Below are 15,001 nucleotides of genomic sequence, written 5' to 3'. Positions count from 1 at the left end.
ATTCGCATAAGTAAGCGTTAAATTCGGGTATTCAATGTTGACGAATCGACACGATTCGCAGGGGTCGACTCGACTCGTCATAAGCAAAGTTGACCCGTCTCACCTGAAGTCGATTCGCAAAAGATTTATCATGTGATAACCTCGTTTCTAAGGCCTGTTTCCATGGAGGTGGGGGACCCCAGGTAGGTGAGGTAACCCGCCGTGCCGTGGTCGAAAAAGAAAATGCGTTTACATGCAATTATACAACCCCAGGGAGCTAGGGTGAGGTTCTTCGAGGTTGTTGTTGCCCTTGCAACTAAGTAGTTTGCGCAGAGGTGTCCCAAGCTCACATCTCGAAAAAGACGAAAGATTAATTCTCGGACACATATGTATTTATTCATGAAAGCGTCACGCGTTGTGTTACGCGGTGTTTGGTTACGCGAGGAACCGTTGACTTAATACGTTATACGGAATAGTTTGGGAAACCAAATATAGTCGATTTACAACGCTAGATATTCCGAAATGTGAACATTTTATAATCCTTGTGTGACCATTGCGGTTTCTGGTGATTTCTGCCATGAGACGGCTAGGAAATGCACAAAGTTTTAAAACATACACGTTTCGCTTTTGAGCTTTTTGCCATGAACGCGACCCCGGCCAGGCGGGTTACCCCACCTTGACACGTTTACATGGCAAATTGTCACCCCGGCTGAGAGGGTTACCCTACGTGGCAGACCGGGCAACCTGCCTAGGCGGGTCACCCCACCTACCATGTAAACGTGATCAAAATAAAATAAGAAATAATATGGACAGGTCAGTTACCCCACCTAGGCGGGTTACCTCACCTTCCTGGGGTCCCCCACCTCCACGTAAACAGGCCCTAAGTGTTTATAGTGAAAACGACAACTTTGGAGACGTGCGACCTGAAGGCAAACATTCTTCAACAAACTCAAGTATTGAAGCGAAGGTAACAATTGGAGTGAAATGAACATTTGAAGCGGTTGCTAAATAAAAATAACAAGTAACAAGTTACCTATAATATTACGTAAAGAAATCGACAAACGGGAAACAAAATAAAGGACATCTAAAGACACTTACAAACGTTGTACGAGATCCTGGCTGGTTAAAGATAATATAAAACGATGAAGAAAACGATGGAACAGTGCAAGTTAAACGATAAAGTCGATTGAATAAAATTTAGGTAAAGAACTTGTACGAATGACCCAAACAAAGAGAAATTTTGCAAAAAAAAGTAACAATATCGATGAAAGTAACGTGCATGAAAACAAAAGAACTTATTGAAAAAGCGACAAAGGCGAAAAAATGAATAACGTCCACCCAATAATTTTGGCGGCAACATATCCTGAAACCACAAACCAAGTAGTTACTTGATTACATCAAAAGAAAATATGACAGAAATCCCATAAGAATTCCAAACGATACAAAAAGCACGTGAAAACACGAGTGACTAAATCACAGTTGGCTTAGCCTGATGAGAGGCAGACGGTTTTTCACGCGCTAAATGAAAATAAAGACGCCAGAGTAATTAAACTATGTGTTTAGTTTTGTACCGGCTGCGCTCCACGTTCTCGGCCTCGTTTAGAAACCAGAGTAACATTCAGTGCTTAAATAACGATATTGTCCTCGTTACGGGCCACTATTTTTAATCAACTCTACAGTTTTTATTTTCAATCCATTATTTCCCACACAGATGTTGGGATAGCCGATAAACATACCGAGCAAGTGATTTAATCGCTAAAAAATGCGACAATCACTGTAATTCTTACACGAGAGTTCTTTCACCGCAAGTTTCCCTTTAAAGTCTCTGATTAATCTGTATTGCTAGTACAGCTAGATTAAGCCTCTAAACAATAAAAAATCAGTTTCTGGCTCCCTCACCAGTCCAATTTTGTTTCTTTAGCTGCAAGTTTTATCGCATAATTTTCGAAATGTTTTAAACCTTCTCTTGAATGGAAACAGAACAGCTTTACGGGCCCGTTAAGTTACAGGGCCTTTCGAGAAATGTGCCGCTGGTGTCAAATGTAGAGTTTGTCGTTGGTTCCCGTCCTTGCTCGAAGGGTTGTTCTCCGGGTCTTCCGGTTTCCCTTCCTCCACAATATCCTATATTTCTGTTCGACCTGGAAACTGAGGACAAGAAGAACCACCTCACGGAATGTCCACTGCCAATTGACAATATCGTCAGTGGTTTAGCGTGGTCTGTATTCTTATCCAACATTTTTTATCACAGTGGTCAAAATGTTGGGGACTCACGAGGCGCTCACTCGTGAGTATCGAGTTCGGCACTCGATCAAAGAGAAACTCCATATCCACCCGCGATTATGTGCTAATATTCTGAAGCTTGTTCGGTTAAGATACTGGATATTACCCTTGTTCTTTTTTTGTACTTTTGTGGACCTTGATTTCGCCACGGTCCATAAAAATACGAAAAAAGAACTAGGTATTGGTGTATATTAGACATGAACGAGAAGGTTGTCTAATTCGCAGTTTACATTTTAAAAAAAACTACTTCATCCCTACTATGTCGCTTGGTTTTAAAATGATATTTACGGGATGAACGGAGCCAAGGAGGACTTCAGAGTAGGTTTCTGTTCTTTACCACTCTTTCTGTTGGCTACTATTTTTCCCCAAAGCGATGACACAGATAAATCAGTTACATTCAATCGATTCCATTCTCGATAGTCTTTTCGTAAAGTCTTCCTATTTTCTCCAAACGTTCTTGTTGGCACTAAGTACGATGAGTGACTGAGGAAGAGATGGCTTGATGCCCTCAGTAATACTGCACTCGAAGCAACTGAAGAAATCAATGACCAAAACTTGATGGAACTTGAACCTGTACCTGCCGGAAGCCAGAGGGTGCTACCATCTACTGAGCTATAAAGCCACATGGTAGGAGAATTTTCTGTTCGACTTCATGGAGAACGCCGTTTCTTTGTCCATTACACATATCCCTGTTTACACTCTGGTTGTCCTGTTACACCATGGAAACTGAGCATATCTGTAGTTTTTGAGTGTCCTTCTTTGTTTCTTCAGCATTTACTGCTATCGCTTTTTCCCCGTCATTATCGTTGGCAGAACATCTGCATTCACTTGTGTCCAACCATGAAGAATCAACAGAAGACATCCAGTTGTTATGAACGGTACCAGTAGCAGCCACGCCATGTCATCTTTAAAGTGGCCATTAAAACTGTCAAAAAAAAAAAGAAAAAGAGATTTAAAACATAACATGGTGGCAACGGGTTAGTATACACAAATACCAGCGAAATTATTAGGACAAAATAAAGTAAGTTTGAAACGCCTCGTATTCGATGTGATAAAGGGGCGAAGTAATTCATTTGGATAAAAACGGTACAGGTACAGGTACAGGTTGCAAAATTGATTAAAACAATTTTTGCTCGAAGGAAGAAAGTTTACAGACTTCATTAAGAAACCAACTTCTGACACAAAACACAAGAATTTAGCATACATGTATACGACTGGAACTGAATTCGACGACTTGACACAAAAATTTCCTTTAAAACACATAGCAGTTTTGAGTATTGCCAAGTCGCTTGTTGTGAATATATGAGGAGTTACAAACGGTTTATGGACGGCACTTAGTCTCATTAAATGAGAAAATGAAAAATGAAGACAAACATTTCATATTACCAACACAAAATCGATCCTCACTGGGAAAAACTAAGCGCTATGTGACCCTCAGCCTGTGGCCTCGGGCTGTTCTCGAGACCAAGAATCACAATGTTTTCCCAATATAGCCCTTTCGCCCACTTAATAACAAACAGATGTACCTTGCATGTAGAGAGCTTTGAAAGCACTGTCCGTGTTCGGTGAAAAGTTGTACTGATACAACAGCCCTGCACGGTTTTGATGGAACTTCAACTTGTTCGGTGTATAATCCTGGAGACTTGTAACTCTTCTTGATTATGAGTCGCCTACCAATGATAATCTACAAAAAAACATTCTTAAGTTACAGTAATAACAATGAACCTGAGATTCAGTCATACGATCAGTCAGTCAGTCAGTCAGTCTATTAGTTATTCAGACAATCAACCATCCAGTCAGTCCACCAATCAGTCACTCAGACAGTTAGACCGTCAGTTCGTTCGTCAGTCAGTCTATTAGTTATTCAGTCAGTCTGCCAGTCAGTCACTCAGACTGTAAGACCGATAGTTCGTTCATCCAGTCTGTCTACCAGTCAGTCACACAGACAGAAAGACCGTTAGTTCGTTCGTCAGTCAGTCATTCGATTAGTTATTCAGTCAGTCAGCCATCCAGTCAGTTTGCCAGTCAGTCACACAGACAGTAAGACCGTTGGTTCGTTCTTCAGTCGATCAGTCAGTCACTCAGAACGTCAGTCCGTTCGTCAATCAATCAATCAGCCACTCAGTCAGTCAGCCAGCCATTCAGTCAGTCTGTTTGTTAGTTAGTCAGTCAGCCAGCCAGCCAGCCAGCCGATCAGTCTGCCAGTCAGTCACGCAGTCGGTTAGCATGTAATTTAGTATGCCAGCCAGTCATTTAGTCAGTCAGTCAATGGTAGTAATGTTCCCTTCATGAACAAACCTTTAACTTGTATAATTTTCCTTTCACGTCCATTGGCTGATCATCTCTGATTTCAAACTCAATGGGAAAATATTTCCCCGTAATCTGTGTATTTTCCAGGCATTTAGTTGTGAACCGTACTCCAACCTGGATTGTAAAAGAAACAAGATACAAAGAAATACACGAGGGTCAAGGAAAACTTCAGTGAACAGTCTACGTGAATATCACTCTAACCGGTGAGCAATTGATCTTCACAGGTTAATTTCAGTTACTGTAGTGGAAAGTTTGGAAAAAAGATTCAGGCTTCGACGGGTATTTAAAATCACTGGGCACTCAAAGGGGATGGAGACGCTGCACAATCCCCTAAAGGCATGAATCTTTATTTATTTCTTTTTTTTTTTAATTTCTTTTCAAGCTTTTTTCTCTGCAATGACTTTAATTACAGTTGACCGGTGAAGATCACAGAATCAATTTATGTCTTATCCACATGTGAAAATCAGATTTATCTCCTACTTAAATATTGTGATCAGATACCTTAAGGGAGAACAAAAACCGCTAAAATTTGCTTCAGTTATAGCGTGCGAGATTTTCTAGACGTCTACCGCAATGGCGTTAATTGAAGTTCTCCTGCGTGATTAAGGATGTATGATTCACTCTATGCGTTATCCACAAATCAAAACAGGAATTTTTTGTTTGTATTGTTACAGAACATAGCCCAAGTTACATTAAATTACAAAAGAGAGCCATAGCTACACTATGCCTTCTTTCCATTTCAAATTCTAGTAAAATCCATGTAGAAACAACTTCTTACGGCTACAAAGGTGAGTCATCGAACTGAATTAGGAATCTGTCCTAATTCAGATTATTATTTGAAGTCAAGATAAGGGAGTTTACCTTCCCAGAGTAAAACGTTGTTCCACTGCATGGCAAAGTTTCTGCCGGCCATGAAAACAGTTCGTTCCTGTCTACAGGGAGGGCAAGACTGACAAACATATATTCCATAATTATAGAATGAAAGTAAAAGGTAATAGAACCTTGATTTCTTAATCAGTAATAAGTATGATCTTGATCTTCAGGCCGAGTCCAAAGAAGTAACTGGAATATTCTGTTACGTACGTCCAAATTAGATGAATGAATCTACGAAAGAATTTTCTTACATTTGCATCCTTGATATCTGCGATACAGTGAAAAACTTTTGTGTGCTGGGTAACCAGCATGGTACTATACAGTGCCACACATTTATTATTTATCTCCCTTTCTTCAGCATAGAATAGAATGCTTTGTGTTAGTTATAAGTCATAGAAAACTGATCTTTCAGCAATTTAATATGATTTCTATGGATCCTTGATATGAAACACCCGTAAGAATACAACTTACTTCCTGGTAATTTAAATAGATGAAGCGATTCAATTCATGTGCAAGGTTACATGGCGTGTTGCACGAGTGTTGTTGAACGTGATGTTGTGGGGTAAATACTTCACTGATATAATCAGACTTTGATCAAGTTCGCTATTGCATTTAGCCCAACATTTTAAAAATCGCATTTGATTGAATAAATACAAAAACAAACAAAAACAAAATTATCAGTAAGTTCATACCTATCTGTCGGTGCATTCGGCGCATTTCCTAAACACAACAGGGTCCCATCATCAGCCCCTAGCACCAGCTCCAAACCTGGCCTCCCTGGAACTATGTCAGCACTAACTATACTCCCCAGCACAGTCTTACCAACATTGATCAGTTCTGTGCAGCGATCAATACCCCGTATGATCGCTATCTGGCCATTAACCAGGGGAACTACCTAAGGAAGGATGTGGATCAACTTGTCACATAGTGATAACACGGGGCAACTTGACCTGCTTCTACTTAAGATGCATGGCTCTAGTCCATGTTTCATGGTTACCTTCATTCATAGAAATTCACATAAAAAAAAACAAACAAACAAAAAAACCTCACGTTTTTAGACACAGACAGAAGCTATGACTTTCTCCAGAAACTAGTTTAGTAACCAGAACTGTGTTTCGCACTTCACTTGGGTAGCGGGCGATCTTCTAATGTGGCAAAATCTTCGTGATTCAAAGGTTACTTACCATATCTGCAGCACTACTTTCTCCAGGAACTATTTTAGTAACCAGAACTGTGGCTCGTACTTCACTCGGTAATTTGACAGGCCATCCGTCCAGTACCTTACCACTGTCTCCTTCTAGAACCCATAGATACCTGTTTTAAGTACATCACGTGTTACGGTTATAGCTCGATAAATTGAATTACGTGTCCTTACTGTAAACATGCTAAATAATGATTTCACACACGATTAACACAAGCCAATTTAAGAAATAAAGCCGTTTATTTTTCCAGCTGGTGTTCGTCAGAGGTACATCACAATTTCACGAAAAAGGTTTTTGTTTATCTTTTTTCCCTTCTGATTTGTTCATTGTGCAATTTCTTAGACCTATTTTTCATCCAGACCTAGTAAAGGGACGGAGGTTCTAATAGTTCGCACTTTCCTATCAAGTGAGTTCTTCCTACACGTACCAGTGCATCGTAATCTTCACGTTTCACAAAGACTCACCGAGGAAAAAACAAAATTTACATGCAATAGAACAGATTTGATAGCGATGTATTTTTCTCAACCATAATTACCAAATGAATGACTTGCTGTATTGAAGTAACTTTTACAGTCCAACTCACCCATCAAACGTAGCAACAACAGCTTCCATAAAACCATCTCCATCCACATCAGCAACACGGATTCCTGAAGCACTTGAACTGGAAACTGTGGCCTCCCACACCTAAACGAAATGTTAACACTTGAACTCCAAAAATCTAATTGTTAATTATCCCCTCTCGCTGGTACACATTTTCTTATCAGTAAATTAGCTATGAAGAATTGGGTGTTAGGTCAAGATAACAACTTCTACTTGATAAGTTTGAGTGTTCTCAGTAGCTATTTGCTAGATGATGTATTAATATTAGGGGGAGAAGTAACATGTCAATTACTTCTGGGAGCAGAAAGGGATAAAAACTGAAATTTAAATGTAATCAAAAAATACAGACAACTCTCTCTTTATGGTAACCTCTGTAGGGAGGTCAAACCTCCTTTTATGGTCATTAGGAATCAGCCCTAGGAGATAATGAGTTCCCTTCTCATTCTTTGACAACTTTTTCCTTTATGAATGACTCCCAATGTCCTTATGTGTTACTGAGACCTGTCCGGCTAAGATGGACAATTAGAATCCTTCCTGATTGCTCTTTTCTTAGGGGGAGTTGGCTGCACTGCTCTAACCATTCCATGCTCAGAAATAACCAGTATGTGAATTCTTATTATAATTCCTAAACACTACGCTGTAAATATGTAATGAGAATTAACCCTTTAACTCCCAGAAGTGATTGAGAGGTAACTTCTCCCTATAATATCCATATACTATCTAGCAAAAAGTTAATGCGAGTACTTAAACTTATCACATAGAAGTTGTTTTTCATATTCTAACACCATATTCTCTTTACTAATTTTAGAGGAAATGTGTAGCAGCTAGAGGGGGAAATTACCAATCAGATCTTGGGAGTTAAACTGTTAGGAACATCATCATGTAAGAATTATAGCCAAACTAAAGTTTTTGCTAAATTCTTTGCACTTGCAAATGGTCAGGTAGGCAGAGAAGTAAAAACTAATCAGTCAAAGCACATTTTCATGATACACACTGTACAACAATGAGCTATCAACATGTGTTGAAAAGGGACAGTTGGATCATCAGTTAAGAGAATTTCAAACATGTTGATGTCAGATCTTGAGAAGGAAAAGGTTTGATGTAGGCACGTGGACCAGCTCCAAGACTCAAATATCTAATGCCATCTACAGCAATTTGTTTGTTGGAACAAATCTCTAAAATAAATGGCCCATCAGAGATTCAAATAGTCTACTGCATCTCCAAAAGGCTTCAAAGTGAAGGTCTAAAATAGAATTCTATGGGGGAACATAAATGTTTGTTGTAGAATGTAACGTATCAATGACATTTCATTTTATCAGAGAGGAAATTAAGATAACAGCACAAACCATTTTCCCATTAAGATCCTTGCAAGCAATATTGCCACTGTTGTCTATAGCTAGAATTTCCAATAAGCCATCTTGATTCACATCTGATATAATGACCTGAAAATGATATATTTAGATAAGGATACCTGTATTGCAATTGCCCAGATGTATATAATCAGCAGCTATCGGTATCAAAACCCCTTAGAGTAACTGACTTCTAATTTCCCCTTACATTTCCAAAGGTACTAACGAGGAGAAAATGTTTGACAATCAGGAGCTTCTTAAATTGGTGATCATTTCAATTATTCTCATGACATTAACATTTTGATTCAAGATTCATTTTAAATTCTAGTCATTCGTACAAGTTACACAGAAGTAATAAATATCAGCAAAAAATAGGTCTCCAATTCAGGAGACAAAATAAACACTTCACAAAAAGGTTTTGTACTAAACTAGAAGTTTCCAGCCCGGAGCTCAACATGTACTTATCATAAATTAAGGGGATTCAAATATTTACTTACTTGGCCAGGTACACTGTCCATGGTACTAAGGGACAAAGGTTCATTTAAGGAGCTTTTTATAAAGTAAACAGTTCCTGAGGATGTTCCCACAACAATCCCACCTCCTGGAATGGCAGAACCAGAGGACAGAGCATAAGCAGGGTACTGACTAGGCTTCTGCAGAACAAAAAAAAATCTTAAATTATGTTCATTATTAGCATTCTTCACTCTGTTGTACATGACTCATTTTGAATATTCCAGCCTAGTGAATTTATTCAAGTTAATTCTTAATGTACATAGAACACCATGTTGGCAAAGTTCCAAAAATTTGAGTTCACATCAAATTTTAAGAAGACAGCCTAAAAAATGCAAATTGCTCTCCTACACATAATGGCTGTAAGCTGGGCCTTAATTAGAGTCTTTTTCATCCAGCACAAAACAAACACATTGTAAAACCTCTACGCATTAGAGAAGTATTCAGAAAATCAACATCCAGATGGTTAATGTTTGAATGTTTGATTTTAAAGTTTGAGTTAGTGGAGTTCTAAATGTACTGTATTGTGCCTTTCAATAAGATTGAAACTAGAGGAGTGAAGAATAAAACTAGAGATCTTATTTCACAGAAATATGCAGCTGCCAATTTTTATAATAATGGCCTATAAAAGCAGATTGAAAGAAACAAAATGATTAATTCCTCCAATCAGAAACAGGGGCGTAACCTTTTAAACCTTCTGAAATGCTACATGTATATATGGTAAGGTACAAATTTCCTTGAGAGGTTAAGAAGTTGGATGGATATAAAACCTAAACTAGTTTAAAGTTTTTTAAATCAGTCTGATCTTTCCTGTAGATTTACCACCAAATACTGTACATTGTAACCAAAAACTAATTAATGCATTTCCATTGAAACACAAGTCCTCAACACCATAGCTGATAGCAATCTTATTCAGAAGTAAAGTAAAAGTCTGTGATTTTTCATAATAAGTCAGTCACAAACTGTACAAACACAAAGAGTTACTTACCCTGGACACATGCAAAATTGATGAGAACACAAGCTGTTTTGTGTGAAGATTGAACACAATTATGGCACTTCCCAAATAATTTTGAAGATCCTCTGATGATAATCCTTGTTCTGATACAGCCAACTGGCTGTGAGAAGGGAAAAAAATGGCACAAGAAACAAAGAGTTACGTTTACAACTAACTTTTTCATTTAGATATGGAGATAACATATTTAAGTTAAAAAGCTCAACATAATGCATGCCAGTATATTTTGGGAAGTACTTTAGACACAATATTACATTGTCAAAAATAGCTGGCACTTAATATCTATGTGGATAGAAATTTAAAAGAATGTACCATGGGTAAAAGCAGAAAATTTTGGCACTGGATATAATTCAGATGCAGATCAACAGCATAGCTCCTTTAAATTTAAAAAAGGAGCAGAGGTCTGGTGACAAAAAGTTTCACTTCATACCTTTCCTCTTCAAAATAGAAGTTGGTCACTATGACAAGTTCGTCTTCAGTTCCATCACCATTGAAGTCTGTGATGAGTGGAGTGGACAGAATGTGAGGGTCTACAAAGACACTGATGCCATCCGATGATAAACCAGATGGGCGTCTGCCTGGATGATATTTGGACCAAAAACTGTCTCCTGGACCATGGTCAATGCTTGAGTTTGAATACTGCTGTTTACCCTTGGTAAAAAAGAAAATTAATTCTGGGAATTGGGATTTTATTTGGAAGTACACTGTACTCTCTCAGTAAGGGGAATGCAAGCAAACTACTCTTTTCTTAAAATTCTTTGAAAGAAATGATTCTCACAGGTGGGCTACAATGCCTGAATTTTTCAGGCTTCTTTTTGTTAATTGCAACCCACCTGTATGACTATTTCCTGCCTCAGATATTGTTTGCTGATCAAAAGCATCATTTAATAGTCAACATTGACTGGTAGTCAGAGCAGTGAACTACATAATAAGAGATCTATGTTCAACCCCTGAAGGAGGAATTGCACTGGGTTACAATGTCTTGTCTCATTCTCAAAAAGAAAACAGTATCCGAGCACAAGAGGTGTGGCAGTACTCCTAGTTACTCTAGACTACAGAGATCAGAATAAACACAGGCAGTGTTAAGCACTCAGATTACAGGACCTCTTTCTCATTTTAATTCAACTTAGTATAATTGCTCACATGATTATAGAGATTCTCACACTATGATTGGTCAAGGATTGACTGTTATCTTGCCACAATCACACAAGGTGAATACAGTAGGGGTGTCAAATTTCAAAATGGCTGTCTTGCATTTTGTCAATGTTACCAAAGAAGAGATAAAAAGTGATATAAGAAAATTCCATTCCACAAAACACAAGAATCTGGAATCTGCTCTTGGTAACTGGTTGCTTATTGTGATATGAGTAACCAAAACAATTGTAACAAATACATTTGTGTTCCCTATGCTTTCCATTTTTACCCCTGAATGGCTTCAATAACAGAAAAAATTGATGATTTTCCTCTGATAATAACCACTCATACAAAAGAATAATTATTAGTCTCACAATCAGTGGATACTGGAGGTAATTCTGCAATATTCAATTCTACTTTGCCAAGTAACTGTTAAAATATTAAAAAGACAAGTGTATTTGCTATAAGTAATGTACATTGCAACCATAGGCTAACTAAACTAAACAAGCTACATGTTCATGTTACTTGTGAGTTCATAGAAGTCTTAGCTATGCAAAAAAATTTGTTTATTCCTAACTACTGGGTACCTTCAGATTATCATAGATAAATTCTGATATGAAAGCAAGTCTGGCTGACTTTGCAGGATTTGAAACAGAACTGATGTAGTCTCTGTTGGAAATCTGTTTAGGATCCACCAGAAACCAATCTCGCTTCATCACCAATGGTGGAACCTAAAAAGAAATAAAGAATATCAAGATAAGAGTGATTATAATCCATCAAATACATCTTGTGCTTGTGCACATTTGCTCTCAACATGTCATGTGATGCAGTATGTTCCAGTTAAAACTAAGGAATATGTGAAGATATATCCTAAGTAATATTGCCATATTTTCAAACCTTACATCTACTACAATAAAAGCATTTGTTTTCAATTTAATTCAAGATGAATTTAATTTAGCCATTCTTACAGAAGAAGGGAAACATTCATTTGTTCATAAAGTCATACCAGAGAACACTGAAAAGTAAGTTTTTTGTAAACATTTTTCTACTTGTTGCAAAAAAAGAATTGAAGGATACAAGAAGTACAATAGCCTCTGTTTGGCAAAATACTAGAATATTTGTCCTTGGACACGATCTGTTTCTTGAAACTAACAGTTTTCCTCAAGCTTCACTCTCAGAAACCTGTTCACGTCTTAGAGCAGATAATTTCCGTGGACAAATATATCTGCCCATATTTTTGTGCCAAATAGAGACTATTGTTTATTTAAGTCACACCTGAACCCACTGGCTGTAAAGTTGTCTTATTTCTTTGTAGGTAATTGATATGTTAACTTTAAAAATTGGGTGGAAGTTAGAGGCAAAGAATTCATCTGCATGTGCAAGCATTACTCTTCTGATTAATTTATCTCCAGTTTGCATTTCCACAAACCAATAGCAGATATGTTACTTTGCCTTGCTTTAATAGAACAACTTGAACAACTTTACCTGATAAATTTGAGTATTCTCATTACCTGCTTTCTGGATAATGATTTTATTTGGAGAAGTTACATGTTAATCACCTCTGGGAGTTAAAAGGTTAATAACCTTCCCTACAAATGTAGTTCAATACCCATTCATGACACCAAGAAGATGTGACACATGACAATTACCAGGATGTTTAACTGATAACCTAATAAGGCATGTTGTGATTCTTTAAAAAGGCAAAACTTTAATTTTTGGGAATAGAATTATCCAAAGAAAGCAACTTTTAATACCTTAAATGTCTCTCCCTCTAGAAAGGAACCATCATTCTTTACAAAGGATACAACACCATCTGCTGTAACCAAAACTAACTCATTCATCCCATCACTGTCATAATCAAACTGAAACAAGAACAACATGATCAGTCATTACTCATGATGACAACAAATTTCTTCAGCAGCATCAGGGATAAGTAAGAAACAGACCCTTTGTATTCGTGTTCTAGCAGAGTGGGAATTACATGAATCTCTATATATTACGACAAAACTGTTGCTCTTCCTTTCATAGAAACCACATAAAACGTTCTAGATACCAGTAGAGGTGCAGCGAATAAGAGTTTTCCGGGTAGAGTTACTGGCCATCCAGCAAGGTTAAGACCTGACCGTCCATCAACAACTGATACCTGACCATCCAAGGAAGTGGCAAGGACATCTCTAACATTATCGCCATTGAAGTCCGCCACAAGAGCGCTTGATACGACAGGAGATGATCCAACATCTGACTGCCACACGGTTTCCAGCCTGCGGTGACAGTCGTGAGCTGTTATGGTGACGATAAAGCTCAGAAAGAAAGCTGTATGTGCTATGATCTCTGAGCGTGTCACTCGTTTTGATGAATACTTTGAAAGCATTTCAACAAAGGAAATCGCTCCACTACTAAATTTCAGAGAGGATGAAGAACTGGCACTTCGGCCATGAAGGACTACCGTCTAAGGCGCAGAAAAACTTTCAGTCTCACCGACTCGTTGCTGTTGTTATTGATCTGTTGTGCCGCCATTTTGGACGCCATGTTGTTCTTGCATGGAGCCTGCACCATACCTATAGCGGTGTCACAGTGATATGTGTACCCCCGTGATATGTGTACCCCCGCACACATATCACTAGTGATATGTGTACCCCCTCCAAGATGGCGGCCAGTGATATGTGTATCCCCCACCCCCCTCCCCTCCAAAAAATAAATAATTACGGCTAACTTGTGTTAATGGACGCAAATCGTTCACTGAACCATCTTCCACAATCAGAACTGTAAAGACACGACTCGCGAGTCCGACAGTTCTTATGGGCCAGTAGCAAACATCAAACAATCTATTGGAAATATAAAGGAATCGAAATTGTCATTTAAACAAAAATATATCTTAGGGATTCACATATCACTGGTGACTACAATCGTATCGGCTTTGTCGCCTGTCTAGCACTGAAATTACTTGCTACTAGCTCCTTTACTGGCTAGTACGTAAGTGCATGAAATATTTCACCAACTGACAGCAATTTTTATTGATTCCCAATCATATGTGTCATTGACAAATTTAAAAAGTACACAGACGACATCGTACTAGCCAGGGGATACGTATATCACTGAGATCTCTCGTTCAGTGATATGTGTATCCTCAACATATCTCGGGGTTACGCATATCGCGGAAATCGTAGTAAGTGATATGTGTATCCCTTGGTAAAGCAAGCGCTGTTGTCTTTCTAGCAAATTACTAGCTAACTTATATATGGCTAGTAAGTGTATCATTGATTCCAAATTGACAGACGACAGCGAGTCAGGGGATACACATATCACTGCGATCGCCGTTCAGTGATATGTGTATCCCCAATACATCTTGGGGATACAATGTGGATACGCATATCGCGGCAATCGCAGTCAATATGTGTATCCCTTGGTAAAGCAAGCGCTTTTGTCTGTCCAGCAAATTACTAGCTAAGCTTATATATGGCTAGTAAGTGTATTATTGATTCCAAATTGACAGACGACAGCGAGTTAGTCAGGGGATACACATATCACTGCGATCGCCGTTCAGTGATATGTGTATCCCCAATACATCTTGGGGATACAATGTGGATACGCATATCGCGGCAATCGCTGTCAATATGTGTATCCCTTGGTAAAGCAAGCGCTTTTGTCTGTCCAGCAAATTACTACCTAAGCTTATATATGGCTAGTAAGTGTATTATTGATTCCAAATTGACAGACGACAGCGAGTTACTCGGGGGATAGACATATCACTG

The 15,001-nt window shown here is 38.4% G+C and overlaps 1 protein-coding gene across 2 annotated transcripts; it reads right to left on the bottom strand.

Moving 5' to 3' along the window:
- Positions 1 to 1,522: 1,522 nt before the first annotated feature.
- On the bottom strand, positions 1,523 to 14,779 carry LOC131770957 (uncharacterized). 2 transcript variants are annotated; one of them, XM_059086690.2, is made up of 14 exons: positions 13,393 to 14,779; positions 13,004 to 13,111; positions 11,837 to 11,980; positions 10,546 to 10,766; positions 10,092 to 10,218; positions 9,091 to 9,246; positions 8,591 to 8,686; positions 7,228 to 7,328; positions 6,627 to 6,756; positions 6,135 to 6,337; positions 5,431 to 5,518; positions 4,558 to 4,683; positions 3,786 to 3,943; positions 1,523 to 3,184 (listed from the first exon to the last, which is right to left on the bottom strand). In XM_059086690.2, exons 1-14 carry the CDS (start codon positions 13,618 to 13,620, stop codon positions 3,040 to 3,042), a joined length of 2,031 nt encoding a protein of 676 aa, XP_058942673.2. In that variant the 5' UTR covers positions 13,621 to 14,779; the 3' UTR covers positions 1,523 to 3,039. The 2 variants fall into 2 exon arrangements, with proteins under 2 accessions (XP_058942673.2, XP_058942672.2); XM_059086689.2 differs by having other exon boundaries at positions 13,303 to 13,817.
- Positions 14,780 to 15,001: the final 222 nt, after the last annotated feature.

The sequence above is a fragment of the Pocillopora verrucosa genome, chromosome 7 (genome assembly GCF_036669915.1).
Source record: "Pocillopora verrucosa isolate sample1 chromosome 7, ASM3666991v2, whole genome shotgun sequence".
In the NCBI taxonomy this organism is placed as follows: domain Eukaryota; kingdom Metazoa; phylum Cnidaria; class Anthozoa; order Scleractinia; family Pocilloporidae; genus Pocillopora; species Pocillopora verrucosa.
The sequence above is the reverse complement of the archived record's forward strand: the minus strand, read 5'-3'. Positions and strand labels throughout refer to the sequence as shown.

Excerpts from the sequence above, each read along its gene's own strand:
- LOC131770957 (XM_059086689.2), bottom strand. The coding sequence starts at position 13,620 with ATGCTTTCAAAGTATTCATCAAAACGAGTGACACGCTCAGAGATCATA. Across the intron at positions 13,112-13,302 it reads TATTCGCTGCACCTCTACTG|TTTGATTATGACAGTGATGG; the intron begins GTATCTAGAACG and ends TTCTTGTTTCAG. Across the intron at positions 6,338-6,626 it reads AAAGTAGTGCTGCAGATATG|GTAGTTCCCCTGGTTAATGG; the intron begins GTAAGTAACCTT and ends ATCCTTCCTTAG.